This window comes from Rhinopithecus bieti, unplaced genomic scaffold (assembly GCF_001698545.2).
Source record: "Rhinopithecus bieti isolate Rb0 unplaced genomic scaffold, ASM169854v2 scaffold_73242, whole genome shotgun sequence".
Taxonomy (NCBI): Eukaryota; Metazoa; Chordata; class Mammalia; order Primates; family Cercopithecidae; genus Rhinopithecus; species Rhinopithecus bieti.
The window spans coordinates 57,586-85,585 of NW_016827168.1; the positions used below are offsets into that span (position 1 = coordinate 57,586).

A 28,000-nucleotide genomic window follows, 5' to 3' on the forward strand; every position below is an offset into this window, starting at 1 on the left:
TTTTTTTTTTTTTTTTGGTAACAGGGTCTCACTCTGTGGTCCAGATTGGAGTGCAGTGGCATGAGCATGGTTCACTGCAGCTTCAGTCTCCCAGGATCAGGTGACCCATCCATCTCAGCCTCCTGAGTAGCTGGGACTACAGGCATCCACCACTATGCCTGGCTAATTTTTGTATTTTTTGTAGAGACAGGGTCTAACCATGTTGCCCAGGCTGGTCTGGAACTCTTGGGCTTAAGCCATCCTCCCACCTTGGTCTCCCAAAGTGCTGAGATTACAAGCATAAGTCACCAAAATACTTTAATAATTATTTTAAAATGTACACTGCTCTAATCTCATCAAAGCAATAATGTATATGGGACTTCAGAAATTACAAAGGGCTTTCAGGTAGATTCTCATTTGTCCTCTGTGATAACGCTCTGGGATGTGGTATTGATCACTCTTATGTCACAGATGATAGAGCAGCTGCTCAGGAGGCTGGACATACTACCCAAGTTCTTATAGGAAGTAGGGGTACCTTTAGCTAGATCTTCTCTCCAGAGCCACACCCTTTCTTCAAACATATACCTAAAAGCAATTTTATCTGTTTACAGAAAAGAAAACTACATTTCACTTTTCAGTTCTAATGAATATGATTATATTCATATTCATAAGCTTTAAAAAAAAAGAAAAGGAAATGTGAGCCAGGCCTGGTGGCTCATGTCTGGAACCCCAGGACTTTGGGTGGGGCAGGTGGATCGCTTGAGCCCAGGAGTTGGAGATCAGCCTGGGCAACATAGCGAGAGCTCATCTCTACCACAAAAAAAAAATTTTAGCTAGGCATGATGGCATGCATCTGTGGTCCCAGCTACTTGGGAGGCTGAGCCAGGAGGATTGCTTGAGCCCAGTAGGTTCTAGGCTGCCATAAGCTAAGATGGTGCCACTGCGCTCCATTCTGGGTGACTAAGACCCTGTCTCAAAAAATAAAGTAAATTAAAAGTGAAGAAAGGAAATGTATTGCTATCATTCAAAGGAGTGACTTATGTGGGTAGGGTAAACTCTAGAAATCAGTTAGTTATTCTAGATCAGCAGTCCCCAACCTTTTTGGCACCAGGGACCAGTTTTATGAAAGATAATTTTTCCATGGACAGGGACTGGGGAAGATGGTTTCAGGATGATTCAAGCACATTACATTTATTATGTGCTTTATTTTCATTATTATTAACACATTGTAATAAGTAATGAAATAATTGTACAACTCAACATAAAGTAAAATCAGTGAGAGCCCTGAGCTTGTTTTCCTGCAACTAGACTGTCCTATCTGGGGGTGATGGGAGACAGTGACAGATCATCAGCCATTAGATTCTCATAAGAAGAACCTGCACAGTTCACAATAGAGTTGGTGCTCCTATGAGAATCTAATGCCACCACCGATCTGACAAGAGGCAGAGCTCAGGTGGTAATGTCGGCTTACCCAATGCTCACCTCCTGCTCTGTTGCCTGCTTCGTAACAGGAAGGAACCTCCTCCTAGCCTCCATTCTGGCCTTGACCTCATTCTCTACAGCTATAAAAGTAATGAGTTGAATAATACTCTGAACAGAGAGTTCCTGCAGCTCTGAGTTTTCATGGTTCCAAGAGCACAGATGAAATAAGAGCATCACCTAAATGTTATAGGAACATGACACTCGACTGTTGTCTAGCCTGTGTGTGTGCATGCATGTTTTAGCACTCTGGGAAGAAGAATTACAGTGAATGTACTTCCAAGCAATGACAAACAATAAAACTGGGTGCAGTATAGCTGACCATCTCTACAGCAACCTCTGTTGACTTGTGTATGCTTGTTTTACTAATTTGGTACACCCCACTTTAAAATATAAATGATCTTATGTTGATAATCATGCATTTGTGGCCATCAGTTATTTGTGACCATGACAACTCTGCTATTGTTTTTGCTCTGGAATCTTAAAAAAAAAAACTGTGGAGGAGTTTGGGGAGAAGACACCAGGAGAGGGATGCCTCATTTTAATCTTTTCTGGAACAAACAGGTGATAACTTCTGAAAAAGATGACTTGAGTATCTACTTCCTCCCACCACCCCCGTGAGTTCTTCATGGTGATGTAGAAATACCTGAGTTGGCCCTGTCCTTTGAGAACTGACATTAGGCTGGCACTTCTGTTCTGTCACCCAGGTGGGAGCACAGGGGCACAATCACAGCTCACTGCAGCCTCCATCTCCCAGGCTTAAAGGATCCTCCCACCTCAGCCTCCTGTGTTCCATCTCCCAGGCTTAAAGGATCCTCCCACCTCCACCTCCTGAGTAGCTGGGACTACAAGCATGCACCACCTTCCCTGGGCAATTTTAGAACATTTTGTAGAGACAGAGTCTCACTACTTTGCCCAGGCTGGTCTTGAACTCTTGGGCTCAATTTTCCCACTTTCACCTCCCAAAATGCTAGGATTGCAGGCATGAGCCACTGCACCCGACCACCTTCTGTATTTAAATGAGTCTGAGGGAATCTTTTTGGTGAGAGGCTCTGTTGTCTTATACTTATTTGGGGCAACTCTTTGAGGGCCTCGATTGCTAATGTCTCATCATGGTAATTTAAGAACTGCTATGAAGCATCTTCAACAGCAGTTTAATCATCATTAAACCAGATGACCATGCAAACTCTGACATGGCAAATCTGAGGTGTCCTGAGGTCACAACTAGGACAGTGATTTAGTCTATGGCTGGGTGCCATGACTCATGACTGTAATCCTGACGATTTGGGAGACCAAGGTGGGTGGACCGCTTGAGGCTGGGAGTTCAAGAACAGCCTTGCTATGTTAGCAAGACTCCATCTCTACAAATAATGGTTTTAAAAATTAGCCAGGTGTGGTGACACTTGCCTGCGGTCCCAGCTACTCAGGAGGCTGAGGTGGGAGAATTAGTGCTTGAGCCCAGGAGGTTAAGACTGCAGGAGACAAAGTTGCACCACTGCACTCCAGCCTGGGTGACAGAGCAGGACTCTGTCTCTTAAAAAAACAGATTAAGCCACAACATCTGCAAGGCACTAGCATTTGAGAAGTCACTTCTCTCCATGGTCTCGTATTGGTTTTCATCCTGGTATTAGAAATGCATCAGTGCTCCCTTGGGAAGTAGCAAGCATCACTGGCAACTGCCCCCATGTGCTGTGAAAATGCACATTTTAAGAAAGAGCCAGACAAGGCCCAAGTCACTCCGTGGCCCATGGGCTGTGATAAAGGTATCATGGTGGCCACAGGAAGCACGATTGTTTTCTCCTTGTTCATTGCAGAGGACTGGAAGTTGAAGGCATGACTTATGCTGTTGTCCCAGAAGCTGGCGCCTTCGCAGGGGTTCTTTTCTTGTGATACCTGAACAACCACGCAGAAAATGCGAATTGGTTACTCTCCAAAACTATTGTGAAAAAACAATGCTTTGGGCTTGAATGCTCTATCACAATTTTCATGTCATCAAGAAACCCTAGGCCAAGCTTGTGCAACCCTCGGCCAGCAGGCTGCATGTGACCCAGGACAGCTTTAAGTGCAGCCCAATACAAATGTGTAAACTTTCTTAAAACATTATGAGATTGTTTGCATTTTTTAAGCTCATCAGCTATCATTAGTGTTAGTGTATTTCATGTGTGGCCCAAGACAATTCTTCCAATGTGGCCCAGGGAAGCCAAACCATCCCTACCTAGGCTTTTCCATTTTAGCCCTTCCACATTTCCCAGAGCAGGACAGTCTGTCACACCAGTCTCAATGGCCAGCAGGACTTTTCCTCACAGACTGAGAGCTGTGGTCGCTAAAGTGTTCAAAAGTGATGTTAACATATTCAAGACTCTTTCTTAGGGCTTGAGGGTTCCAGCAAACATCTCTGCCATCTGTCTGCCTGCTTTCCTGCTGTTTCTGTTACTCCTGAAATTCTGACATCATATCCCATCGTCAAAGCAACTGACTTCTGTGGCTACTAGAAGTTTCTTTTTTTTTTCTTTTCTTTTCTTTCTTTTCTTTTTTCTTCTCTCTTTTTTTTTTTCTTTTCTTTTTTTTTTTTTTTTGGTAAGGCAGGGTTTCATCATGTTGCCCAGGCTTGTCTCAAACTCTTGAACTCCTGAAATCCACCTACCTTGGCCTCCCAAAGTTCTAGGGTTACCAGTGTGGGCCACTGAGCTTGGGGCACTACTAGAACTTTCCTCCTGCTTTTCCCACTCTACATTTCGTGCTGCTATTGATGAAACTCACCTTCTTATTTCTAGGCACTCTCAGAGTAAGAATCCATAGGAGGCTTTGATTTTCAGAGCATATAACCCCATTTTTCCTCTGGTTCTGACATATTTTTTCTGTGCCATTGTTACTGTGGTTATACCCAGAGAAGTAGCATTACGTTTGCATTTGTAAAAATTCCTACTTTTCCCCACAAAGGGATTTCACCATGGTTGGCTATTTTAACAGACAACGTGTAGTACGTACCATACATTTGTTTTCTGAGTCCTTGAAAATAATTTTCTGCTATATTGTTCTTCCCAGCTACAGTTTTTGGAAGTACAGCAGAATAACTTGCTACTCTTTTGAAGGCCATAATAATAAAACAAAACACACCCTTTTCTATCATCACCCGAAAAGCTTTAATGCATGCAACAGAGATTGTGACATGGTCAGGGAATAGTTTGTAATACGGAAAGGATGTCTTTGTTTTTTGGCAAAAAGCTGGAACATGAACACCTACAGCACTACAGGATTGTGACCTTCCTTCCCTCCTTCCCTCCCTCCCTCCCTCCCTCTCTTCCTCCCTTCCTTCCCTCTTTCCCTCCTTCCCTCCTTCCCTCCTTCCTCTCCCTTTCTCTTTCTCTCTTCTCCCCTCCGCCCCCAGGCTGGAGTGCAGGGGCATGGTCTCAGCTCACTGCAACCTCCGTTCCCGGGTTCAAACAGTTCTCCTGCCTCAGCCTTCAGAGTAGCTGAGACTGAAGGTGTGTGTCACCACAACCAGCTAATTTTTGTATTTTTAACATAGACAGGGTTTCACCATGTTGGCCAGGCAGGTCTCAAACTCCTGACCTCAGGTAATCCACCCGTCTAGGTCTCCCAAAGTGCTGGAATTATAGGCGTGAGCCATTGCACCCTGCCTTGACAGGCTTTCTTAATGTGAAACAGTTTAAATTACTTTCAACTTTAGTGTTAAATGGATTTTTTTGGCTTTCAAATTCTTTGAAAAGTTAATAATCCAAGTGTCGCATGAGTGGTATTATTTTAGCAGTTAGATGAATGAGCTACCAGATCCCAGTATTTCCCACTTTATCAAATAAAAGGGCATCCTGTGGAATTCTGCTAAACCAAGACAGGCCTTTCCACTGAGCAATAGTGACAAAGGTGTCTAAATATGTGAAATAGTTGCATTTAAAAAATTTAATAATATTATACTAGAAAGATGGTCCCTCTACATTGCCCAACCTGGTCTTGAACTCCTGGCCTCAAGTGATCCTTCAGCCTTGGCCTCTCAAAACGCTGGGATTATAAGTGTAAGCCACCATGACTGATGGTGGCATTTTCGTCTTCTTCAAGGAAAACATTAAAAGATGAGTTGGATAACTTTGTGAAAATTTTTGTTTATTTTCTTTTTTTTTTTTTTTTGAGACGGAGTCTTGCTCTGTCGCCCAGGCTGGAGTGCAGTGGCCTTATCTCAGCTCACCGCAAGCTCCGCCTCCCGGGTTTATGCCATTCTCCTGCCTCAGCCTCCCGAGTAGCTGGGACTACAAGCGCCCGCCACCTCGCCTGGCTAGTTTTTTATATTTTTTTAGTAGAGACGGGGTTTCACCGGGTTAGCCAGGATGGTCTCGATCTCCTGACCTTGTGATCCGCCCGTCTCGGCCTCCCAGAGTGCTGGGATTACAGGCTTGAGCCACCGCGCCTGGCCAATTTTGAAAGAATTTTAGAGAGAGATTGAATGACTTTCTGTGAAATGCCAAGACCGGCTGCTCTCAGAGTTGTTGAGAGAGAGGCCACTAAGGAAAGTCAGGAAAGCAGACGGACACCTGCGGGATTACAACCCTCATCTTCCGGGCGTTAATCAAATCTGCAGTGAATATGATTTACATTATTAGCATGAGAGTGCAGTTGCAACATTTTTGTAAATGTTTAGGCTGGACTTCTGAACATTTAGATTTCATTAAGTAGTACAGTATATTAAAATGATTTGGCCAGGCATAGTGGCTCACACCTATAATTTCAGCACTTTTTGAGGCCGAGGCTGGTGGATCGCTTGAGCCTAGGAGTTTGAGACCAGCCTGGGCAACATGGTGAAACCCCATCTCTACTAAAAATATAAAAATTAGTCAGGTGTGGTGGTCCATGCCTGTAGTTCCAGCTACTCAGGAGGCTGAGCTGGGAGAATCACTTGAGCCAGGGAGGTTGAGTCTACAGTGAGCCGAGATTATGCCCCTTCACTGCAGCCATTGAAAAGAGCTAGACTGCATTTTAGTATTTCCTTATAAATTGCATTTTTAGGATCAATTCTACATATTACAATTGCTCCAAACATTTTCTTGGGGAAAATGGTGTGAGGTGTGTTATACGGCTTCTGTACTTCCATGTATAGGCCTATATTGCTAAGTGTGTATTTTCTGAAAGTCTGTGGTTCCTAGAACTCCTAAGTTTTAGGAAAGCATTTGTGGTCCATTTCTTCTTTATTTTTGCTTATGGAATTAGGATTTTCTTGCCACAAGTAACAGAATATTTGACCTGCAGTGTCCAAGATAATAGAAGTTTGTTTTTTTCAACATCAAGGAGTCCAGTGTTGTTTTAATGGCTCAACAATGTCAAGCTTCTGGGGCCAATTTTATAAGGATTTTCTTAGCGTATACCTGGTGCCTGAGAACTTTGATACTGGATTCCCAATGACAATGTCCAATGCAGCAACAGTGGAGTGAAGATTTATCCAGAAGAAGAGTTTATCCTAAAAATGCCCTGGCAGACACTTTCCTGTGTATCTCATTGGCCGTGATTGGGTCACATGCCCATGCCCTAACAGTTACTGGTTGGCTTGCAAAGTGAGTCTCTGTTGCTTAAAACTTTTGTAATAGAAAGACAGCTGCACCAGTAAGGAAGAAAGGACAGGAAAGGGCTTCATAAGAAACCCACTCTCCCATCTCGTGGTCTCATTAGACCACGTTATTTTTGGGATTAGGAGAGTGATTATGCACTATTGCATAATCAATGGTTCAAATGCAGATTTCTCTCCATCAAAGAGCATCTTTTTACTCTCACAGAGATAAGAAATGCTGCATATAAGTGATGTACTGAGAGAAAATGAGAAAAGCATGTGTCATTTATAAAATGAACACCAGCATGCTAGAAAGCATTTCTAGGAAAGTAGTGGTATAACTTTGTGCCTATGCTTCTGAGAGAGTATGTTCCGTGTTGAGTAAACTCACATTTGCTTTTCTCCTTTCCTTCCTGTTCACCTGGGTGCCCCATACTGTTCTGTCTAGCAGTGGCCTCTGAATAGCTCTGGTAGGACACACTCTCACTTGAGTTGTAGACACAGCCCTTCCTAAAGAGGCTTCCCCCACTGAGTACACTGCACATGCCCATTACCTTCTGGTAGCATCTGTGGGTGGCAGGGGCACTGGACATTAGTTGAAGCATGTCTCATATCATTTCCCCAGAGAGATATTCATTTGTGTAGAATAAAACTATTTCACCAGTCCTTTCAGAGAAAGGGGTTCTGGGCTGGGAGAGACAGGAGGTCTCTGGGGGCTCCAGTCCTTCTCCTCATTCATGGCATCACAGGGAATAAGATTATGCCTGTTATGTTCCCTCCAGAGATGAAGTCTGGTGAGTCTTCGTCAACTAGTCTCTGGATCAGTCTTCAAAATGTTGGAAGACTTCTTTCTTGCTATTAGACTCTACCTTTCTTGCCTCGTATAGCCATAGCTAGTTTCCCAGTGAGCAAGTTTGTGCTGAATTATAAATCATTTAGAATAGATAAATACAGAGTAGTGGAAGATTTTTTTAAAAATGCAAGCTCCACTTAATCACCTTGCAGGCTCAGGTGGCTTGTGCCCCTGCCTGAGGCACCTGGTGGGACAGCACTCACCACTGGGGCTTCTCTCCTGGTGTCTCATCTTGCAAGGTTGAATTTTCCAACAGGTGTGCTGTGCATTCCTCCTGAGCCAGCTGTTTTTATGCCAAACTTATTTATGGTACTGTCGTTTGTCATTATAATTATGTAGTATAATGAAATATTCTAAAAATGAATGAAATATTTTAAAGGAGTTAGTGTGACTATAGAACAATAGCAAAAAATGAAAATCACTGCCAAATTAGCTATAAGCAAGACAACTGTAAATAGTGTGGGGGTTTTTTTTGTTTTGTTTTGTTTTGTTTTTGGAGCAGAAGGATCATGCACAAAGATAGCTTTCATGGGTCTTAAGTTCTTGCCTTATTCTGTAGTAACCAAAACCTTGAAGTTTTAGATGATCGTTAAGAGTTGTTTTTTGCCCCCCCCCGCCCCAAAAAAAGTCTCTGTTGCCTGTAGAACTAGACTCAAAAGCAAGAGTTTTAGCTCTACAGCTAAAACTTGGAAATTAATATATATTTCCATTTTTTTTGAATTAAAATAAACTGGTTAAAAGCACTTTTGAACTGTTTTCCTCTTTAACTGATATTTTAAATTAAATTTTAAAGTTGAGAGTTTTTGCTGTGTCCCTTTCTTTATACCCGGCATTTTTCTGTTTGAGATGCCTTGGGATCTGGCAGCAAATGCTAGACAAGATGCTCCATGGCTGAACTGTGTGGAGACCAGCCCCTGTCTTCCAGTCCATTGCAGAGAAGGCAGGTCCAGGTGTGGGCGGGAGCAGGTGATGTGTTCTATGGATCCTGGATACCATGGCAAGCCTGGGTCAACTGGTAAGCCCAGCAGGAACACCCAGTCCTACTCGTTCAGTTCAAGGCCTGGAGCACTTCATCACCTGCAGAGATGCCAGTGTGTCCCCATGCTTGCTCTGACCAGAAACTCAGCAGTCCTGCTTAGGCTTAGGATTTCACAAATGGAGCTCCCTCACCCAGCAAATCAAATGCTGACCTGTTTTGAAAAAGATATGAAAGGGCTTTTAGTTTGTAAACAAATTTTTCTTCTCCGAAACTCTCCGTGTAATTATGAACATTTCCTATTTGTAAGTTCTCCTAACAGTGCGAATTTAGTTTTGTCTCCTTTTGATTTTTAAAAGCTCCCATACACCCATTTCCTATACCATTTGTCCCTATGAATGCCGGCATGTGTACACCAACATGCACTTTACATGTCTTCCAGTTATACTCAGTCTAAAACTAACTGATTTTAACCTGACACCAAATGTTTCAAGCTGTACTATGAATTATTACACAATTTTGTAAATATGTTTCTGTTATACATACATTCTGGCTAACGATATAACTTTAAATAAGTCCCTGCAAACCATAGTTTTCATACAATTCAGTCAAACTGAAGGTAAATGCTACAATACCGTTGGGAAGGATGTGTTCAGTGATGTACGTATCAGTGTTGGGGGCCTTTGAAGATGAGGGGTGGTAATATTATTTCCTGACAACACTCACTACTCTAATAAAAAGGAGACATTATTACAGTGATTTCTGCCTAACTGGATGTTATATACTTGGCCCCTCCAAGCAGTGACATTTGCTTTTCACATCAATGATCCAAGTTCAAATCATATTTTCTATGTGACAACAGTAGGCTGTCATGGGTGAAATGAAACTTGTCAGTTTCAGACACAAGAACAAGTGCTGATTTTTAACACTGACACTGTCGGAATTAAGACTGCCATTTCTGGGAATGAGAATGAAAATAAATATATAATTAAATCTATCAAATATGTGTTGGTTATTAAACTTGTGTGATCAGTTAGAGATACGTTATTTTTGGGACACTAGTGTGTAACAGCAATGAGAGGTGGCCGATCCTTCGCTGGAGTTCTCCTTCCTCAAAAGAGGCTTCCACAGTGGCTGGGACTTAGGCTGTAAAAAGCTGACTCTTACCAAGCTTTGTGATCTAAAGGAGGAATGATTTAGAGTCCTCATAACTTTATTTTTTTCAAGCCATCCCTAACTTATCTACTTGATATATATGAGACAATATAAAATTTAAAATATGGAAATAACAAATTTTAAATATGTATATTTAATTTATATATTTTAAAATATATGCAACTTTGCAAATTCTGAATTTACAGGGTTTTCAAATTTGTCCTTACTTTTTTTTTTTTTTTTTTTTTTTTGATATGGAGTCTTGCTCTGTCACCCAGACTGGAGTGCAATGGTGTGAACTCAGTTCACTGTAACCTCCTCCTGTTGGGTTCAAACGATTCTCCTGCCTCAGCCTCCTGTGTAGCTGGGATTACAGGCACGCACCACCATGCCTGGCTAATTTTTGTATGTTTAGTACAGATGGGGTTTCACCATGTTGGTCAGACTGGTCTCAAACTCCTGACCTCGTGATCCACCCACCTCAGCCTCCCAAAGTGCTGGGATTACAGGTGTGAGCCACCGCGCTCGGCCAGGGTTTTCAATTAATAAAGTATATGTATGGAGGAGTGAAGCATGACATTGATGAATGAGTCTTTACTGAGTGCTGTTTTCTGATAGAAAACATTTATGTCTTTTATTGGGTTTTAATATAATTTGAGTGTTATTAATAGTTCCAAGGATGCCACGGGGAAAAGAAAGATCAGACTGTTACTGTGTCTATATAGAAAGAAGTAGACATAAGAGACTCCATTTTGTTCTGTATTTGAGATGCTGTTAATCTGTAACCCTGCCCCCAACCCTGTCCTTGCAAGAGACATGTGCTGTGGTGACTCAAAGTTTAATGGATTTGGGACTGTGCAGGATGTGCTTTGTTAAACAAGTGCCTGAAAGCAGCTTGCTGGTTAAAAGTCATCACCATTCTCTTAATCTCAAGTACCCAGGGACACATACACTGCGGAAGGTTGCAGGGACCTCTGCCTAGGAAAGCTAGGTATTGTCCAAGGTTTCTCCCTATGCGATAGTCTGAAATATGGCCTCGTGGGAAGGGAAAGACTTGACCATCCCCCAGCCTGACACCCGTGAAAGGTCTGTGCTGAGGAGGATTAGTGTAAGAGGAAAGAAGGCCTCTGGGCAGTTGAGATAGAGAAAAGCATCTGTCTCCTGCCCCTCCCTGGGCAATTCAACGTCTCCGTCTCCGTGTAAAACCCGATTGTATGTTCTATTTACTGAGATAGGAGAAAACCGCCTTAGGCTTGAAGGTGGGACGTGCTAGCTGCAATGCTGCTCTTTATGCACTAAAAAGGTTTATGGAGATGTTTACATATGCATATCAAGGCACAGCACTTTTCCTTAAACTTATTCATGTCACAGAGATCTTTATTCATGTGTCTTTCTGCTNAATTCTCTTAATCTCAAGTACCCAGGGACACATACACTGCGGAAGGTTGCAGGGACCTCTGCCTAGGAAAGCTAGGTATTGTCCAAGGTTTCTCCCTATGCGATAGTCTGAAATATGGCCTCGTGGGAAGGGAAAGACTTGACCATCCCCAGCCTGACACCCGTGAAAGGTCTGTGCTGAGGAGGATTAGTGTAAGAGGAAAGAAGGCCTCTGGGCAGTTGAGATAGAGAAAAGCATCTGTCTCCTGCCCCTCCCTGGGCAATTCAACGTCTCCGTCTCCGTGTAAAACCCGATTGTATGTTCTATTTACTGAGATAGGAGAAAACCGCCTTAGGCTTGAAGGTGGGACGTGCTAGCTGCAATGCTGCTCTTTATGCACTAAAAGGTTTATGGAGATGTTTACATATGCATATCAAGGCACAGCACTTTTCCTTAAACTTATTCATGTCACAGAGATCTTTATTCATGTGTCTTTCTGCTGACCTTCTCCCTACTATGATCCTATTGTCCTGCCACTTCCCCTTTTCCGAAAAGATAACGATCAATAAATACCGAGGGAACTCAGAGACCGGTGCCGGAGCGGGTCCTCTGTAAGCTAAGCGCCAGTCCCATGGGCCCACTTTTTCTTTCTCTATACTTTGTCTCTGTGTCTCGTTTCTTTTCTCAAGTCTCATGTTCCACCTAACAAGAAACACCCACAGGTGTGGAGGGGCAGGCCACCCCTTCAGATGCTAATTATACTTTCAAGCAGTCACAAAAGGATAGGGACCTTCAATCTTCAGTGGTTCATTTATTCATCATTAAGTATGTACTGAGTGCCAGCTATGCACAGGCTCTCTTCTAGGTTCTGGGAATACAGTAGTGAGCAAAACAAAGTCTTGCCCTCAGGGACTTTATATTCTGGTGTGTTTGGGAAGAAGACAGGAACAAACAAGTCAACGTACATGTGATGCTAGTAAATGCTCTGAAGTAAAATAGAGCGGATGAAGAGGGCAATGAGTGCCAGGGTAGGAGTGGCCATTCTAGTATTCTATATATGGTGCCCAGCAAAGACCTCATTAATACCATGACATTGGAGGAGAGACCTGGAAAAACTGAGAGCCAGCTATGCAGATAAGTTGAGGAAGAGTGTTCCAGAAAGGGAAGTCAGAACCTGCACAGGCCCTGAGGCATTATGTGCTCAGCAAATTCAAGGTACCCCATGAAGGGCCATAGCTTCAGCGTTGTGAATGAAGGGGAGACAGAAGACAGAGGTGAAGTGTGTGGAGTTGGGGACTAGATCTTGTATTGTCTTATGAATGAATGTAAGGATTTGGGCTTTTACACAAAGTGAAATGGAATCATTTGAGGTGTTTGGAACCAAGGAGTGATATGATCTGTCTTATGTCTTTAAAGGATTATGCTGGCTGTGTTGAGAATACACTCTAGGCAACAGGGACAAGGGGAAAATGTTATAGAAATACCAGCAAGAAAGCTACTGCTCTAATAAAAGCAGAGAAAGATGGTGATACATGGCTGTTGTATGCACATATCTTGAATGTGGAACTCATGGGATATTCTGATGGGTAAGCTGTAGGATGAAAAGAGTCAAGGTTGACTTCAAGGATTTTGGTCTGAGGAAGAAAAGGACAAACCTGTTTGCTATAGAGAAATACGGTGGGTGAAGCATGCTTGCAAGATCAAAGTGAGGGAGACCAGAAGTCTGAGAAGCTGTTAGATATTCGGAAAGAGATGTTACATAGTCAGTGGGATATAGGAGTTTCACATACAGGGGAGATGTTAGGATTGGGGATGGTATAACTAATGTTTGAAGCCATGAGAAAGGAATAATGGGGAGGGACCTCTTTAGAAAAAAACCACATTTATGTGTTAGAAATGACACTGTCTTCAGAGTCTTTGATGCCCTTTCTATGTAAAGCCAACACTGAGAATTTACCACTTCAAACGGTTCTAGTAGAGTGATGGTAGTGTGCTCTTAACTGTCTGCTGTCAGGAACTCAATCCATTCAAGGCAAGCATCACATGTACTTAGAATAACTAGCAGTATACAATCTGTAATAATGGAACAGAATTGAGGAAAGGGGCCTGAGTAGAGAGTGAAGAGTCGTTAGCCCCTGTTCCCACTAGCTAAGCTTGATTTAGTCCAAATGCACAGTCAGTTCTTTGATGAATTTTCCTGTTTATACTTTTTTTGTTTGTTCTTTTTGGCATGTCATAATTTGCCTCAATTAAAGCATGGTAACACTTGTAAATAAAGGTATACTCGTATTCCTAATTCAACTTGAAATGTGTTTATTCTTTTTTAACCTTGCTTAGCATTTAAGATTATTTCTTAAAAATAAGAAAATATGATATTAAGCTACATATGCCATGCACAAAGCACCTGGTTAGATGGTATTCAACAAAATGTGCATATAGGTTAAAAACTGAGAAAACGTCTAGCAAGATATTCCAAAATCTGACAACTCATACAGTGTGTGATAAGAACACAATTTAGTATTAGTGATTTTAATATTATGGATGGTGATATGGTTGGCTCTGTGTCCCTACCCAAATCTCATCTTGAATTCTAATCCCTATAATCCCCACAATCCCCACATGCCAAGGGAGAGACATGTGGAGGTAATTGAACCATGTGGGCGGTTTCCCTCATGCTGTTCTTGTGATAGTGAGTTACTTCTCACGAGATCTGATGATTTTATAAAAGGCTGTCCCCACTTCATTCAGCACTTCTCCTTTCTGCTGCCTTGTAAAGAAGGTGCCTTGATTCCCCTTCATCTTCTGCCATGACCATAAGTTTCCTGAGGCCTTCCCAACCATGCTGAACTGTGAGTCAATTAAACCTCTTTATAAATTACCCAGTCTCTGACAGTTCTTTATAGCAGTATGAAAATGAACTAATAAAGACAGATTTTAAAATCTGTGTAATAAGTGGACATTTTGATTTTCTCTAATAGTCAATTACATGCAAGTAGATTTGTAACAGTTTTATGTTTTTTTCTTGGTACTCCAAGATTAAAATTAAGTTCCAGGTTCAGCTTTATGTTGCAGAAGAATATACAAAGCAAGGGAAATACTCAAAGACTTATGGTATCAACACAAATATGCCATTGCCCAAAATGTGCTTGTGTAGACTAAAGGCTGCATTGTAAACTGAAAGTTACAGTATTCCTGTTGAATCACTGAGCAAGGCAGGGTATTAGAGGGAAACCAGAAAAAAAAAAAACAAACCTGGGTTTTAAAAGTTGTCCTTCCATTGACAAACTCTATGACCTTGGACATCTTATACCTCAAAAGCTGTACATAAAGAATCTCAAACATCATGCACAGGGCTGAGTACATTATGGGCTCTATTAAAAAAATAGCTATTATTGTCGGGCCAGGTGGCTCATGCCTATAATCCCAGTAATTTGGGAGGCTGAGGCGGGTGGATCACCTAACGTCAGGCATTCAAGACAAGCCTGACCAACATGGCGAAACCTTGTCTCTACTAAAAATACAAAAATTAGCCAGGCATGGTGATGCATGCCTGTAATCTCAGCTACTTAGGAGGCTGAGGCAGGAGAATTGGTTGAATCTGGGAGGCGGAGGTTGTAGTGAGCCGAGATTGTACCATTGCACTCCAGCCTGGGCAATGGAGTGAGACTTTGTCTCACAAAAAAATAAAATAAAATAAAAAGAAAAGAAAAGAAAATCTGTTATTACAGTTGTTCATTTAAATTGAAAGCACCAGGTAACAGAAACTGCCGAATTGACTCACACATGGTAACAACATGAGACAATAAATAGAAATGTCATGTTCTAAGAGAGGTGCCACATAAAGACAGATTTTAAATATGATGCATACTGGTCACATTATGTCTTGGGTGCACAGACATGAACCATGTAACTTCTGTAAATGATCAACCATTTTTTACACCATTTTCCCATAGCATTTGTTATAGCCATATGTTTCTAAGTAAAGTCAATTTGTCTTAGATCTAAAGAAACTTGTTCTAGGGAAAAGTCATTAAAATCTTTTCTAAAATCAAAACAAACTTCCAAAATAATTTTCCATGCTCTGAAACTAAAAGCCAAGTAAATCATGCAACAACTTTTCAGTAGCTCCAAACTCTCAGTAGTCACTGCACTGTGTTAAGGCCATCTTGTCCCCCACAATGGTAGGTATTCGGGTATTAAAATCAGAATCTGAGTTGCTTCCTCAGTGCAGAAGGCAGTGCATCAGTCAGTGTCATAAAATCTTAATTTGAAAATGTCTTTGTCATAACCACAATATTGTTTAACATCGCAACAACTATTATTTCAGAAAGGCAATTTACAGGACACATTTGAAATATATTACTCTAGAGAAAAGAGAAAAATAATTCAGGGGATGGCAAAGTAAAAGTAAAATCATTTCTTTAATGCATGATGAGAAGAATCATATATACACATACATGCCTCTAATATATGTGGAGAAGTGTCTAATTTAATCTGGGAGCATAGTAAAGTGGCAGGTTCTGTTCTTAGGAGACACCTCCTGCCTGTAGCTGGAATATATCAGTCCATCTGTCCTCCATCTCCAACCATGCAGGTATGCCTGGTTCTTTGATTGACTGCACAACAAATAAGAATCTGATCTGCCTCATCAGCAATTCATGCTGTTTACAGCAGGTGTCAGTGCTTTATGAAGTGACACATGCTTCTTTCAAACAAAACAAACGATAATTTGTTTTGAAGTAATTCCAAACTTATGGAATAGTTACAAGGATAGTTACAAAATATACAAAGGACCTTTATTAGATTCACCAACATTATACATTTTGCCATATTTACTCTTCCAATCTGTGTGTGTGTCCTTCTTTCTCTCTCTGTGTCTCACTCTTTCTCTCTCTCACGCTCTCTCTATTCCTTTCTGTCTCCCTCTCTCTGTCTCTCCCCAACCAATACTTCAATGTTATTTTCTCAAAAGAAAATCAATATCTTACGATAACTGTACTACAACTTTCGAATTCACAAAATTTGATTTAATGCCTTAATCACATGGCAGCCTACCACATTTGAAATGTTGCCAGAGGTTCCAACATGCTGAATTTCTCTTTATGCTGCATTCCTCTCTATGCTATACTTTTCTTGATGCTACATTTCTTTTTATGCTATATCTCTATGTTATATTTTTCTTTATGCTATATTTCTCTCTATGCTATGTTTCTCTTTATGTGATATTTCTCTCTATGCCATATTTATTTTTCTCCTGGCAAAGGATCCATCCCAGGCTCACACATGACATTGGGTGGTTCTGCCACCCTGGTCTTCTTTGATCTGGGATGTTACTTCTTTCTTCTTTATCTTTCCCAGCATGAATATTTGTGAAGAGTGCAGGCTATCACATGTGCCTCTTGCGCTGAAGTTGCACCCCAGGACAATGTCACCCCACAACCTTAAATTCCTATGATTTATTCCTTCCTGGAAATTTCATTGCCATAACAAGGGCTGGACTCTCCACTTCCACTTCACAAAAGAAAAGCCGTGTTGACTCTTAAGAAGCACAAAAAGTGGCAGGAGAGAGCTGCTGAGATGTTTCAAAAATGCATGTCTGGCCCTTGAATTTGGAGATAGTTATGGCGAGAATGATGCATAATTGTGGAGGTTAAATATTTTTTGGTATCAGCCTTACCCAAGCCTACGCATCAGAGCAATGGGCACAAGCATGTATGCCCCAAATTAAGCCAGAGAGGAATGAAGTCAGTCCGTGGGAAGAGGCAGAGGAAGGAAGGCAAGGCTGGATCAGTGAGGAAGAATGGATGTACCTGGTGGTTATCCATGGAAGACATCCCCTCCAGCCTCAGAGGAAGTGCTAATGCCAAGTCGAAAGCACTGTTTAGGAGTGCTGGCCAGGCACAGTGGCTCTGCCTGCTATCTCAGCACTTTGGGAGGCCGAGGAGGGCGGATGACCTGTGGTCGGGAGTTCGAGACCAGCCTGGCCAACATTGTGACGCCCTGTCTCTACTAAAAACATAAAAATTAGCCAGGTGTGGTGATGGGCGCCTGTAATCCCAGTTACTCAGGAGGGTGAGATAAGAGAATCACTTAAACCTGGGAGGCAGAGGTTACAGTGAGCTGAGATCGCACCACTGCACTCCTGCCTGGGCAACAGAGTGAGACTCCATCTAAAAAAAAGAAAAAAAATAGGAAAAAGGAAAAAAAAAAAAAGAAGGTACATCTTTGGCGGGAACTAAGAAAGTTACTCATTTTTAGTGGTTCCCTGACTGCTACTTTGGGCCGTTCTATTGAGGATCAGGGAAACAAACTTGTGCATTATGGATGGTCCTTTCCCTTGGAATGCCAAGGATGAAACCACCAAATTTTTATTTACATTTCGAAAGGAAATGATTATTATCTTAATAGGTGCAATGTTTCCTTATTTTCAAACAAGGTTCTTAATGTTGAATTAAAATAGATTTTATGGTAATTACAAAGCAATACATGCACAGTAAAAGTTGGAAAACGCAAATAAAAATATGGAATATATTTTAACATCTATATTTTAATATGCTTACTATAGTCTATTTCTATAACTCAAAAAAATTACAGTTAACATCTCAGCATATCACCTTTCTTTTTCTACATACATGTGAATGTAATTTTATTCAAATATGACAAAATACTATATCACTGTTTTGTTCGCTTTTTTCATTTTACATATTCTGAATTTCTTTTCTACATTAATAAACATTCTTCAGAATGCTTTTCTGGCTGAAGAGTTTTCTATTTTGTAACTCTGCCACAATTAATCTGTCTTTTTTTGTTGGGAATTTAGGATATTTCTAGTTTTAGTTAATGATACAACAGAAATTGCAATAAATAAAACATAACCAGTGTTTTCTAAATCTCTGTAATTATTTTGCTGGTACTTTTGACAATAGAATTTAGAAGTCAAGAGTTAAAGGAAAACATTTAGAAGATCATAATATTTATATCTAACTTGACCTATGTATATAAAAACATTTTAAACAATGGAGTTATTCTTCTTGTAGGCCAACATCATTTTAGTAGACATCTTTGTTTTGTTGTGTTTTTGTATTTTTCTTAACTTTTCTTAAAATAACCTAACTTTTGTCTCATGATGCCAGCAACTTCCGTGTGCCTTGCAGAGCCAAATAAAATTCTTTCAAAGGCAATGTCCTAGTCTGTACTGTCTCAATAACTCCCTGTGATTTCTACAAATGCAGAAGGCTGACTCTTTCCATATCTTCCACTGCTCCACCTCTGACCACACAGCCTCTCCAATTTCTTCCACTTCCCCACTTTCAGTAAGTAAATGTCCCCTTTGTGATTTGCTGTCTTTCCTCTTACTCAGAGACCAGAAGGTACACAGATAATTGAAGCTCAGCTTCAACCTCAATCTGGCTAATCACAGTGTTTTTCTCAATTAGGATAGGTCCTTGCTCAGAACGTTTCAATTGCAGCTGCTGAGAGAACACAGTTATGGGCCTGAAGGGAAACAAACTGGCAGCATTTCTTTCTTAGAACCGTGTCTCAGCGACCACAATCCACATGCACAGAATCACTCCAAGACTCTGCTTTCTCCTTCACTACTAGTGAGTGCTCAAGACTCAGGTGAATGGTGGGAAGAGGTAGGATTTTCTTCATTGTGTCTGTGATTCTCTCATAATTTTATTTTTACTTCTCACTGAATTAGTAAGAATTTCCAGGTAAAATATAAATGTTATTAATATTATGAACACACAAATTTACATACTCATGTAATGAAATTTGTGATTTTATAGTATCATATTTGAATTGAAACTTTACTAGACTATTTTTGATTACAATAAATTAGCATGACAAAGTATTTTATATACTTATGAAGAATTCTATCTTTCAACACACAACAAGTGGAACTAATTTAGAATAATCATATATCTTTTTTAAAGTTTAGAGATACTTCAATATATTTTAATACTTTAGCACTATTTAAATAATGATGTCATAACATAAAATATTTTCAACATTTCACAATACCAATAATTTAGCAGATGACCATAAAAAACATTATGTTTTATTGGATTACAGTAATTGCTACTAGAAGGATTTTTTTCTTGATAACACAAACTATCTGGCACCATCATTTTTTTGTTATAAATTAAAACTCAATAGTGTGAGTGACCAACTTACATGAATAGAGGCTGGTAATATCCAGTACAATTTCAAATATTTCTTTAAATTCAGTTTGATATTTAGATTTTCTAAATGATCTAAAACATATAAGATGTGTGTATTCACTTGTATAAGATTGTTTCGTTAGGAGAGAATAATAATTTGGGAAGTGAATAACTTAGCATTCTCTTACTAGAAAATCTTCTGAATTTAGTATCTCTTTTATTCTTCTGAAAAGTTTAAATTGCAGTTAACCCTATTAGACATATAGTCACAAAAGTGACAAGTAATTTTAACTCAATTGTTGAAATTCACAAGTTAACCTTTTCTGTATTTAATAAGATTAATGCCTTTTAGTGTCTATGTATCTTTAAAATGAAAGAGAATGAAACCAAGACACTGTTGCAAACAGAAGAAATAAAACGACAATGACAGAAACTGTCCATTTTTTACTCACAAAGGCATGAAAGCCTTAAGAAATTCGATCAGTAGCAAACTTATCTGTACCATAAGAGAATTTTAAGTTTTTCTTAAATGTGTTCATGTTAGAAGCGCTGTACTCATGTAGAAGAGGGAAGATGTCTGAAAAGATGAGTCTTAATCGATCCTAATTGTTCCTGATTAGGGTACCTGAGCAGAAAGGCATGCCCTCTATTTCCTTCTTAATACAATATTTGACACAGTTAATATGAGTATAATTTTTCTGTTACTCTGATACACAGGGATATGATGGTAAAATACCTTGAAAGCATTTAGGATAAAAAGTCCTATATTTTGCTCAAAATTTTAGAGTTTGGTAATCAGAAACAAATGCACTGGCACACATAATTTTATGATTTCCAAAACGTTAAAGTTCAGAATTAGTGATCATGTCCTGCCAGGGTGGTTTTTTTTTTGTTTGTTTGTTTTTGTTTCCTACCTCTGCAGTGACACTTTCTTTTCCCATGTTTTTTTCTCAGACGAGGTGAAAATAAAATGTCTTGAGATCATGAATATCTGCACTTAGTGCGCCCTGTGCTACCATCTGCACTCTTGCTAAGTTAAATTACATTAGAATAGTAGATGCATTCCAGTTTCATTTCTCAGTGGTATCTGGAACTTGCCAAAATTATTCTTTTGTCATTTGTACGTTACACAAATGATTTTATAAAATTGTTTTAGCTGGACAAGGTGACTCCCTTTTCTGATGTTGCCAGCTGTGTTTGTCAGTTTACCAACTATTGCCAGTGAATAAAAAGACCTACTGCCCTACCAACTAAGTCATGTACAATTCTCATAATTTCTTCATTCTTTATAATCATAGTTGATGGCTAGTAATATGTTTTAGGACACTGTTCATAGAATATGGTGAAATTGATGAGAATATGATGTTTTGATTATTAAACTGGTAAAATAAAACAAGGTGTTATTTATTTTCTGATATGGATTTTATGCAAAATGTATGTCAGGAAGAATGTAAAAAAACTATTAAAACATATAAAAAATACAATTCTAAATAGTAAATATTATTATAATAATGAAAAAATCGATTTAATAAAACTTTATCTTGTCCAAAATAGCATATTCTGTAATGCAAAATAGTGACAGGTTTGTGAATAACTCTTTCTCTCATGACAATCTTTTTTTCTGATGTCTGATCAAGCCCATTGACTTCATAATCAACCTTTGGTTACTGGTCCATTGAAAGGATGGATGTTTTCCCTAACATCCATGATTGTGCATATCCTTTGGGGCTTACAGTATTAAGAATATCCTGAGATGAAAGTGAGAATAATGAAGATGAACTTTATCTGTATTACCTGTCTTCTGAGAGTGCTCAGGGGCTTCACCCTCAACCCAAAGGCAAGCTAGTTGCCAGATCTCATAGTGAGTGCTGAGATTTGCATTTGGATTTCTAAGTGTGTGCTGTAGCAAATAGGACCCAATTCTTACACTCAGATCAACCTATATGACCTCATGGATTGTTTTCTTCTATTTAATTTCTCTCAGTGGTACACCATGTTTTCAGGTCTCATGATTATTTTATGTTGGAATTGCCAGAGTCAGCAAAAAAAAATACAGAGCATACAGTTAAGTTTAATATTCAGAAAGAAAACAAATAACTTTTTAATATAACTATAAAATAGTTAAACATTTGCATGTAGCATTTCTATGCATAACTATTATTATATATCACATATATATATACTCACTATTTTTACTTATGTGAAATTCATATTTAATACTCTTGTACTTTATCTGTTGATCTCAATCCACAAGAACCGTAGCCCTCCTCAGTGTCCAGGCTCAGCACCAATGACCTAGAGTCCCATTGAGTGAAGGTCACATAAGAGTGTGAGAGTCATTTACAGAGTGGGGGCATGAATGAAAATGGTAAGATGGATGTCTTTGGGGTAAAAGAGAAAATATTAAAATTATTAGTTATGGTACTTTTTCTATTACATTTATTCTCCCTCTTTGTTAGATAGCCTACAATTCCTGAAGAATAATAATAAAAAGATTCTGGTACATAGTTATTAAATAATTCCATATATGTTAGTGATTCATACCCAAATTTTGCTTTACTTGTACTGGATTGCAAACCTTATAATGTGAAGATCATTAAGACTTCCTGTCGATATTCTTCTGGTGTTTCTCCTGAGTGCAATATGGCAACAGATTCCAACTGAGTGTGCAAATGTATATTGTTGAGAACTATCAATTGGTTGGATCTGTAAGTCGAAATAAATATGTCCCTTTAATAGATTAAGTGCTTGGATAAAAAGTAAAAATTATTTGCTGCAGTTTTCTAAGTGGTCTTAGAGCAATGCCTACCTCAGCCATTATTTTCTGAGTTTGAGCCAAAAACACAAACTATCACATAATCTGCATTGCCTTACATATTTACACTTAGGGACTAGTGTAGTTTTAAGTGACTTTGAAAACAATTGAACACTTTTACATCTCAGAAGAAAAACAGAGTGCCTATGGATTTTGTTTCAGTATTAAACAGCTGAATTGTTCTATGCCAGTACTGAATTGATTTAATAAAATAATAACGCCAGCATCCAGAGCAACTAACATGAGAACAATTTTTAAATTATTCAGTAAAATTTCAGAAAATTACTTTGATACAGAGATCTTTCAATTAACATATGAAGAAAATTGCCTTTATTATTGAAGAGCAAAGTGTTTTTGAAGGCATGGGAGGGTATTCCTGTATTAAGTGAAGGCTCAAGTAAAAGATCTTCACATAAGCATTTTAATGTGAAATTATGGATGCCATAAACTTGAGAAATGTTTTGTTCGTTCTCTTGAAAATTGAAAGCAGGGTTTTAGTAATTCCTTTCTGAGATGATGAGGGTTTAGATAAGGAGTACCATGTTAAAACTAAGCTTCAAGAAAACCAGGACCATTTTGAAAAGATACAGTTAGTACAGCAATGTTCACATCCTAAACCCCAGATCCTGTGAATATCTTAGCTAATAAGACAAAGGAAAATTAAGTACAGATGGTGTCAAGGTTAATAAGCATCTGACTTCATGATAGATTATTTCATCATTAGCAGAAGCCCTATGTAATTAGAAGGGTACTTAAATATGAAAGAGGGAGGCAATAAGAAAAGCATTAGAGTGATGGGATATTGGATCAATTCAATGCAACTTTTTTCAAAAAAATTTTGGTGATTCTTTTCCATTAGCATAAAGTTTACCTCATTTCAGTGGTAAAAGCATCCATGATTTATTTTATATGCATGTTATTATGGGTGGTTAAAATTAAACAAAAAATACAGAAAGAAATGCTTTTTGAGGAGTGAGCCACAGGTACTATATGAGTATAGATAATGTGCACCATACATAGGTGTGATTGTAGATGTGTTGATATTTGATATATATATGAATTATTTGTTGTAAAATATAATACTCAGGCTGCATTTAAAAATTTTATATGAGATAGTCAGGGTTAATCAAGATAAATGGGTAAAATTAAAATGATAAGGTTGCTAATAGTTTTGACTATACAATAACTCACATTGATGATAAGAGGTCTATTGCTTTTTTTCAGATACATAAAATATAATTCCTCTTCTTCATTAAGATGACCATGTTCCAGTTAAGGTATGACTAACAATTGCCCTTCTTTTTCAAGCTGGTGTTGGATTCACAGCCAACAACTTCCTCCCATTCTTCCGAATCTTCTCCCTCCTTCAGGATCAGAGGCGTAAGCCCACTGACCTCATCACCTGTTACCTGGCCCTTGTCCACTTAGTGTTGCTCCTCATTGTGATCTTCTTGGCATCTCCAGACCTGTTTGAGTCACTGTATTTTCAGACAGACTTCAAGTGGAAGGCATTCTTCTACATGCACAGGGTGATGGGGAGCCTCTCCATCTGCACCACCTGCCTCCTGAGCATGAGCCATGCCGTCGCCGTCAGCCCTGGCACCTCCTGGTCTGCAAGGAGTGAACAGAAGTTCACAGGTTACATCTTTCACTCCTTCTTCCTATGGGTTCTCAGTTTGTCTCTCAGTAGTAACCTGCTCTCCTCCACTGTGGTTTCTTCTAATGGGTCCAACATGGATATGCTAAGTATCAGTAAATACAGCTCACTTTCTTCCATAAACTACATTATAAAGAGCCTGTCTTTCATGCTGCCACTGTTTATGAATGTCTTCTTTGTAGCAATCATGCTGCTCTCAAGTGCATACATGGTAATTCTCTTGTCCAGGCATCAGAGACCATCCCAATACCTTCATAGAACCAACCTCTCTCCAAGAACCTCCCCAGAGAAAAGGGCCACCCAGACCATCCTGCTGCTGGTGAGTTGCTTTGTGGTCACATAGTGGGTGGACCTGATTATCTCATCCTCCTCATCTCTATTATTGGCTTATGACTCAGTCATTGTGAGTGTCCAGAGGCTTGCAGGCAGTTTCTATTCCACTGTCAGCCCTTTCACACTTACTAGTTCTGATGAAAGAATAATCAAAATTTTGCATAATGTGCAATATAAATATAAATTTTAATAAATTAATTATAAAATAGTCTGAAAATAGATTATTTTGACATTAGTTAAATTATACAAGAAGTAGATGATTTGATATATAATTTAATGACACTTTTAATCTATCTAAATTCTTTTGAAACCTATGCTGCCAAAGACTTAGTGGTTTCTTGAATTCAATGTCCACCCCTACAGTCTCCTGTGTCTACAGGTTCTTTATCTTTAATTTTGATTCCCTAATTTTTCTATAAGACAACTTTTCTATCTTCTTGAAGTGTACACTCAAGAAGTTCCTGTTGGTAAATACAATCTCTCTCCCTTTTTTTCTCTCTCTCTCTTTTTTACTTTTTAAGGTAATTTAGTTTACCCTTATTTATTAAAAATATGCTAGCTATGTATCCAATTATAGGTTGAACAATAACTTTTTTTCAGAACTCTTAATATTTATTTCTCAGTTTTCTGGGTCTGCAGAGGCTGTGGAGATTTTACTCTCACCTTGTAGGTTCTCTCTCCTTCTCATGGCTTTTAATTGTCTTCATTCTATTTGGTGTTATGCAGTTTGCCTGTTATTTTGTTAAATATCCTTATTTATTGCTTTCTTTTAGACACAGCACACTTCTGCATTTATGAGTTTATGTCTGATTTTTAATTTTCAAAATTTGAAAATAATTATTTTATTAGTGTGATTTATTATTTGTATGGACTTAAGTAAAATAATTTTGCTTTGTTCCTTCTCATTCTGTACTTATACATGTATAATTACATTCAGATTGCTACTATTTTGTTTCTCTTACTGTATTTGGCTACATTCATTCTTTTCAATAGTCCAATTCACTAATCCAGTTCATTAATCCTCTTGTCATCAACTCAGTCTAATTTAATATTTAACTCGTACATTGTATATTAATATATATTGAAATTATTCCATTTCTATTTGACTCTTTTACAAATTTGCTTGTTTAGTTTATAATTTTCTGATTATTTTGTTACCCCCTTTTCCCCATTTGCTTACAAATTTAGACATATTTCCAATATGCCTAGGTTTTGTGATGCCTAATTTCTTCTGACCCCTTTACCTGATGGCTTATTTTCTTCTGTCCTTCACAGTTTTTTATTTGCTTCTCACACAAATAAAGATCTCACATTAAAACAAAATGGTATGGCTTGGCTTGTAATTTTTGTTAAAAGCAGTAGTATATGTTGTATGAAACAGTATAAATAGTTTTTAGGTTATTGATGAGCAGTTTTCCCTCAGATAGGCCTTAGTGTAGGCATCTGTGGTCATGTAGATGAGAAGTAGGTTGGGATTGAAATTTGTTATGGCAGCAATAACCTTCTGAGCACCAAGGAATTGAAATCCTTTTCAGGATACTTTGCTGATATCTCCCAGGTTTGCTATGCCTTCCCTTGGTGCCTTTTATCAGAGATGGTCTCGTGCACAGCTGTATTTTACTCTGATTTTTACTGCTTTTTTTTTTTTTTTTTTTGAGATGGAGTCTTGCTCTTGTTCTCCAGGCTGGAGTGCAATGGCATAATCTCGGCTCACTGCAACCTCCACCTCCCAGGTTCAAGCGATTCTCCTGCCTCAGCCTCCTGAGTAGCTGGGATTACAGTCAGGTGTCACCACACCCGGCTAATTTTTGTATTTTTGGTAGAGATAGAGTTTCACCACGTTGGCCAGGCTGGTCTTGAACTCCTGACCTCAGGTGATTCACCTGCCTAGGCCTACCAAAGTGCTGGGATTACAGGTATGAGCCACTGTGCCCGGCCAACTCCATGTTTTTTAACTTGGTGACAGGAGGTGAAGGAGTGAGGATATCTCTGATGTTCTGAGGAAGCCTCAGACAGCACTGTCAACTGGGGTGTGTGGTGACTGACATTTAAAGATGTTCCTGCCCCTCCTGTAGATGCAATGCAGGGACAAGGGTGCATTTCTGTTTCTCCCCCTGTAGTAGAGAGGCTCCTAGTCCATGTTTTTAGATCCCAGTGGAAGTAGGTCTGCAACAGTGCCCTGTAAATTAACAGTTTAGTTTATTTGTTGTTTTTGTTGTTTTGAGACAGGGTCTCACTTTGTCGCCCAGGCTGGAGTGCAGTGGCGCAATCTCTGCTTACTGCAGTCTCCACCTTCTGGGCTTAAGCGATCCTGACGCCTCAGCCCCCCAAGTAGCTGCAACTACAGACATGTGCCACCATGCCCAGTTATTTTTTGTATTTTTTGTAGAGACAAGGTTTCACCATGTTGCTGGTCTTGAACCCCTGGGCTCAATTAATCTGCCTGCCTCGGCCTCTCAGAGTGCTAGAATTATAAGCACAAGCCCTGCTCCTGGCTAGGCTTCAGTTTCTTTATGGGAGATGCATCTGTGCAGAGATGTGGATGTTGGCCTTGTTTCTCCACCATCAGCTGCTGTGAGTTTTTTCATGGTTCCCTCTGGCTCATGTTTAGATGCTCTTACTCTGCACATTGGGCCTTGTATTCTATGGGAGAGACAGGAAAGCTATGTCTCCAGAATTGTAGCAGTGGGTGGGATAGTGGTCCCTCCCCATCAGCACTGTTGGGGAAGCATTCTCAGGATTCTACCCCGTCCTCCCTGACAGGCCTTGTAGGGTTGCTAGAAACACTCTAATAAAGGTGTAAACCTTATGTCTGTAGACTCCAGGGTTTCACCTTCTCCTTCACCCACCTACAGACAGCCACCAGGTACTACTTCAAAAGTTTTGGTTTAATTTTACCAGTGTACATGGTCTTTCAGGTGTACATAAAAGCCTGGGGCCTCCATTACCTGCAGGCTTCTGCATCCCCTGTTGTTGGATTTGTTGTCTTCCCTGTGACTTCAGGTCTCCAAACGGTTCAGAGCAAGCCATTCATTCATTTGCAGTTTTTCTAGCTTTTTTGTTTGTGTAATGTAGGAGCAACTCTTTGTCAGGTGTCTACATCTACAAACAACTCAGAAGTGGATATTTTTAAATACATTTCTTTTCTGTCATACTTTTAGTATTTCTCTACAATTACCTATGCTAATTATTCTTCAGTATTTTTTATATTTGTGTGTCTTTATCTCTCTATTTATTTATTTATTTATTTATTTTTTGAGATGGAGTCTCACTCTGTTGTCCAGACTGGAGTGCAGTGGTGCGATCTTGGCTCACTGCAACCTCTGCCTCCCAGGTTCAAGCGACTCTCCTGCCTTAGCCTCCCCAATAGTTGGGATTACAGGCATGCACCACCATGCCTGGTTAATTTTTGTATTTTTTTTAGTAGAGACAGGGTTTTGCCATGTTGGCCAGGCTGGTCTCAAACTTCTGAACTCAGGTGATCCACCTGCCTCCTCCTCCCAAAGTGCTGAGATTACAGGTGTGAGCTATCATGCCTGACCTAGTTACCTAGAAGTAATCTTATTTGTTTATTTTTAGGTTTGCTTCCTGGAATTTTGAGGTTAAATTCAAAATCTCCTTGCTCAGATCAATGTCATGGGACTTCTACCCTATGG

The 28,000-nt window shown here is 39.5% G+C and overlaps 1 protein-coding gene and 1 pseudogene across 1 annotated transcript; one reads left to right on the forward strand and one right to left on the reverse strand.

The window, feature by feature from the left end:
• The window catches only part of LOC108523210 (complement component 1 Q subcomponent-binding protein, mitochondrial pseudogene), a 10,337-nt pseudogene extending 2,720 nt beyond the window's left edge, over positions 1-7,617 (reverse strand).
• A 14,277-nt stretch (positions 7,618-21,894) lies between these two features.
• On the forward strand, positions 21,895-24,534 carry LOC108523211 (vomeronasal type-1 receptor 90-like). The gene is given in 2 exon segments (XM_017863724.1): positions 21,895-21,907; positions 23,663-24,534. Coding segments are annotated over 2 exon segments (885 nt in total).
• Positions 24,535-28,000: the final 3,466 nt, after the last annotated feature.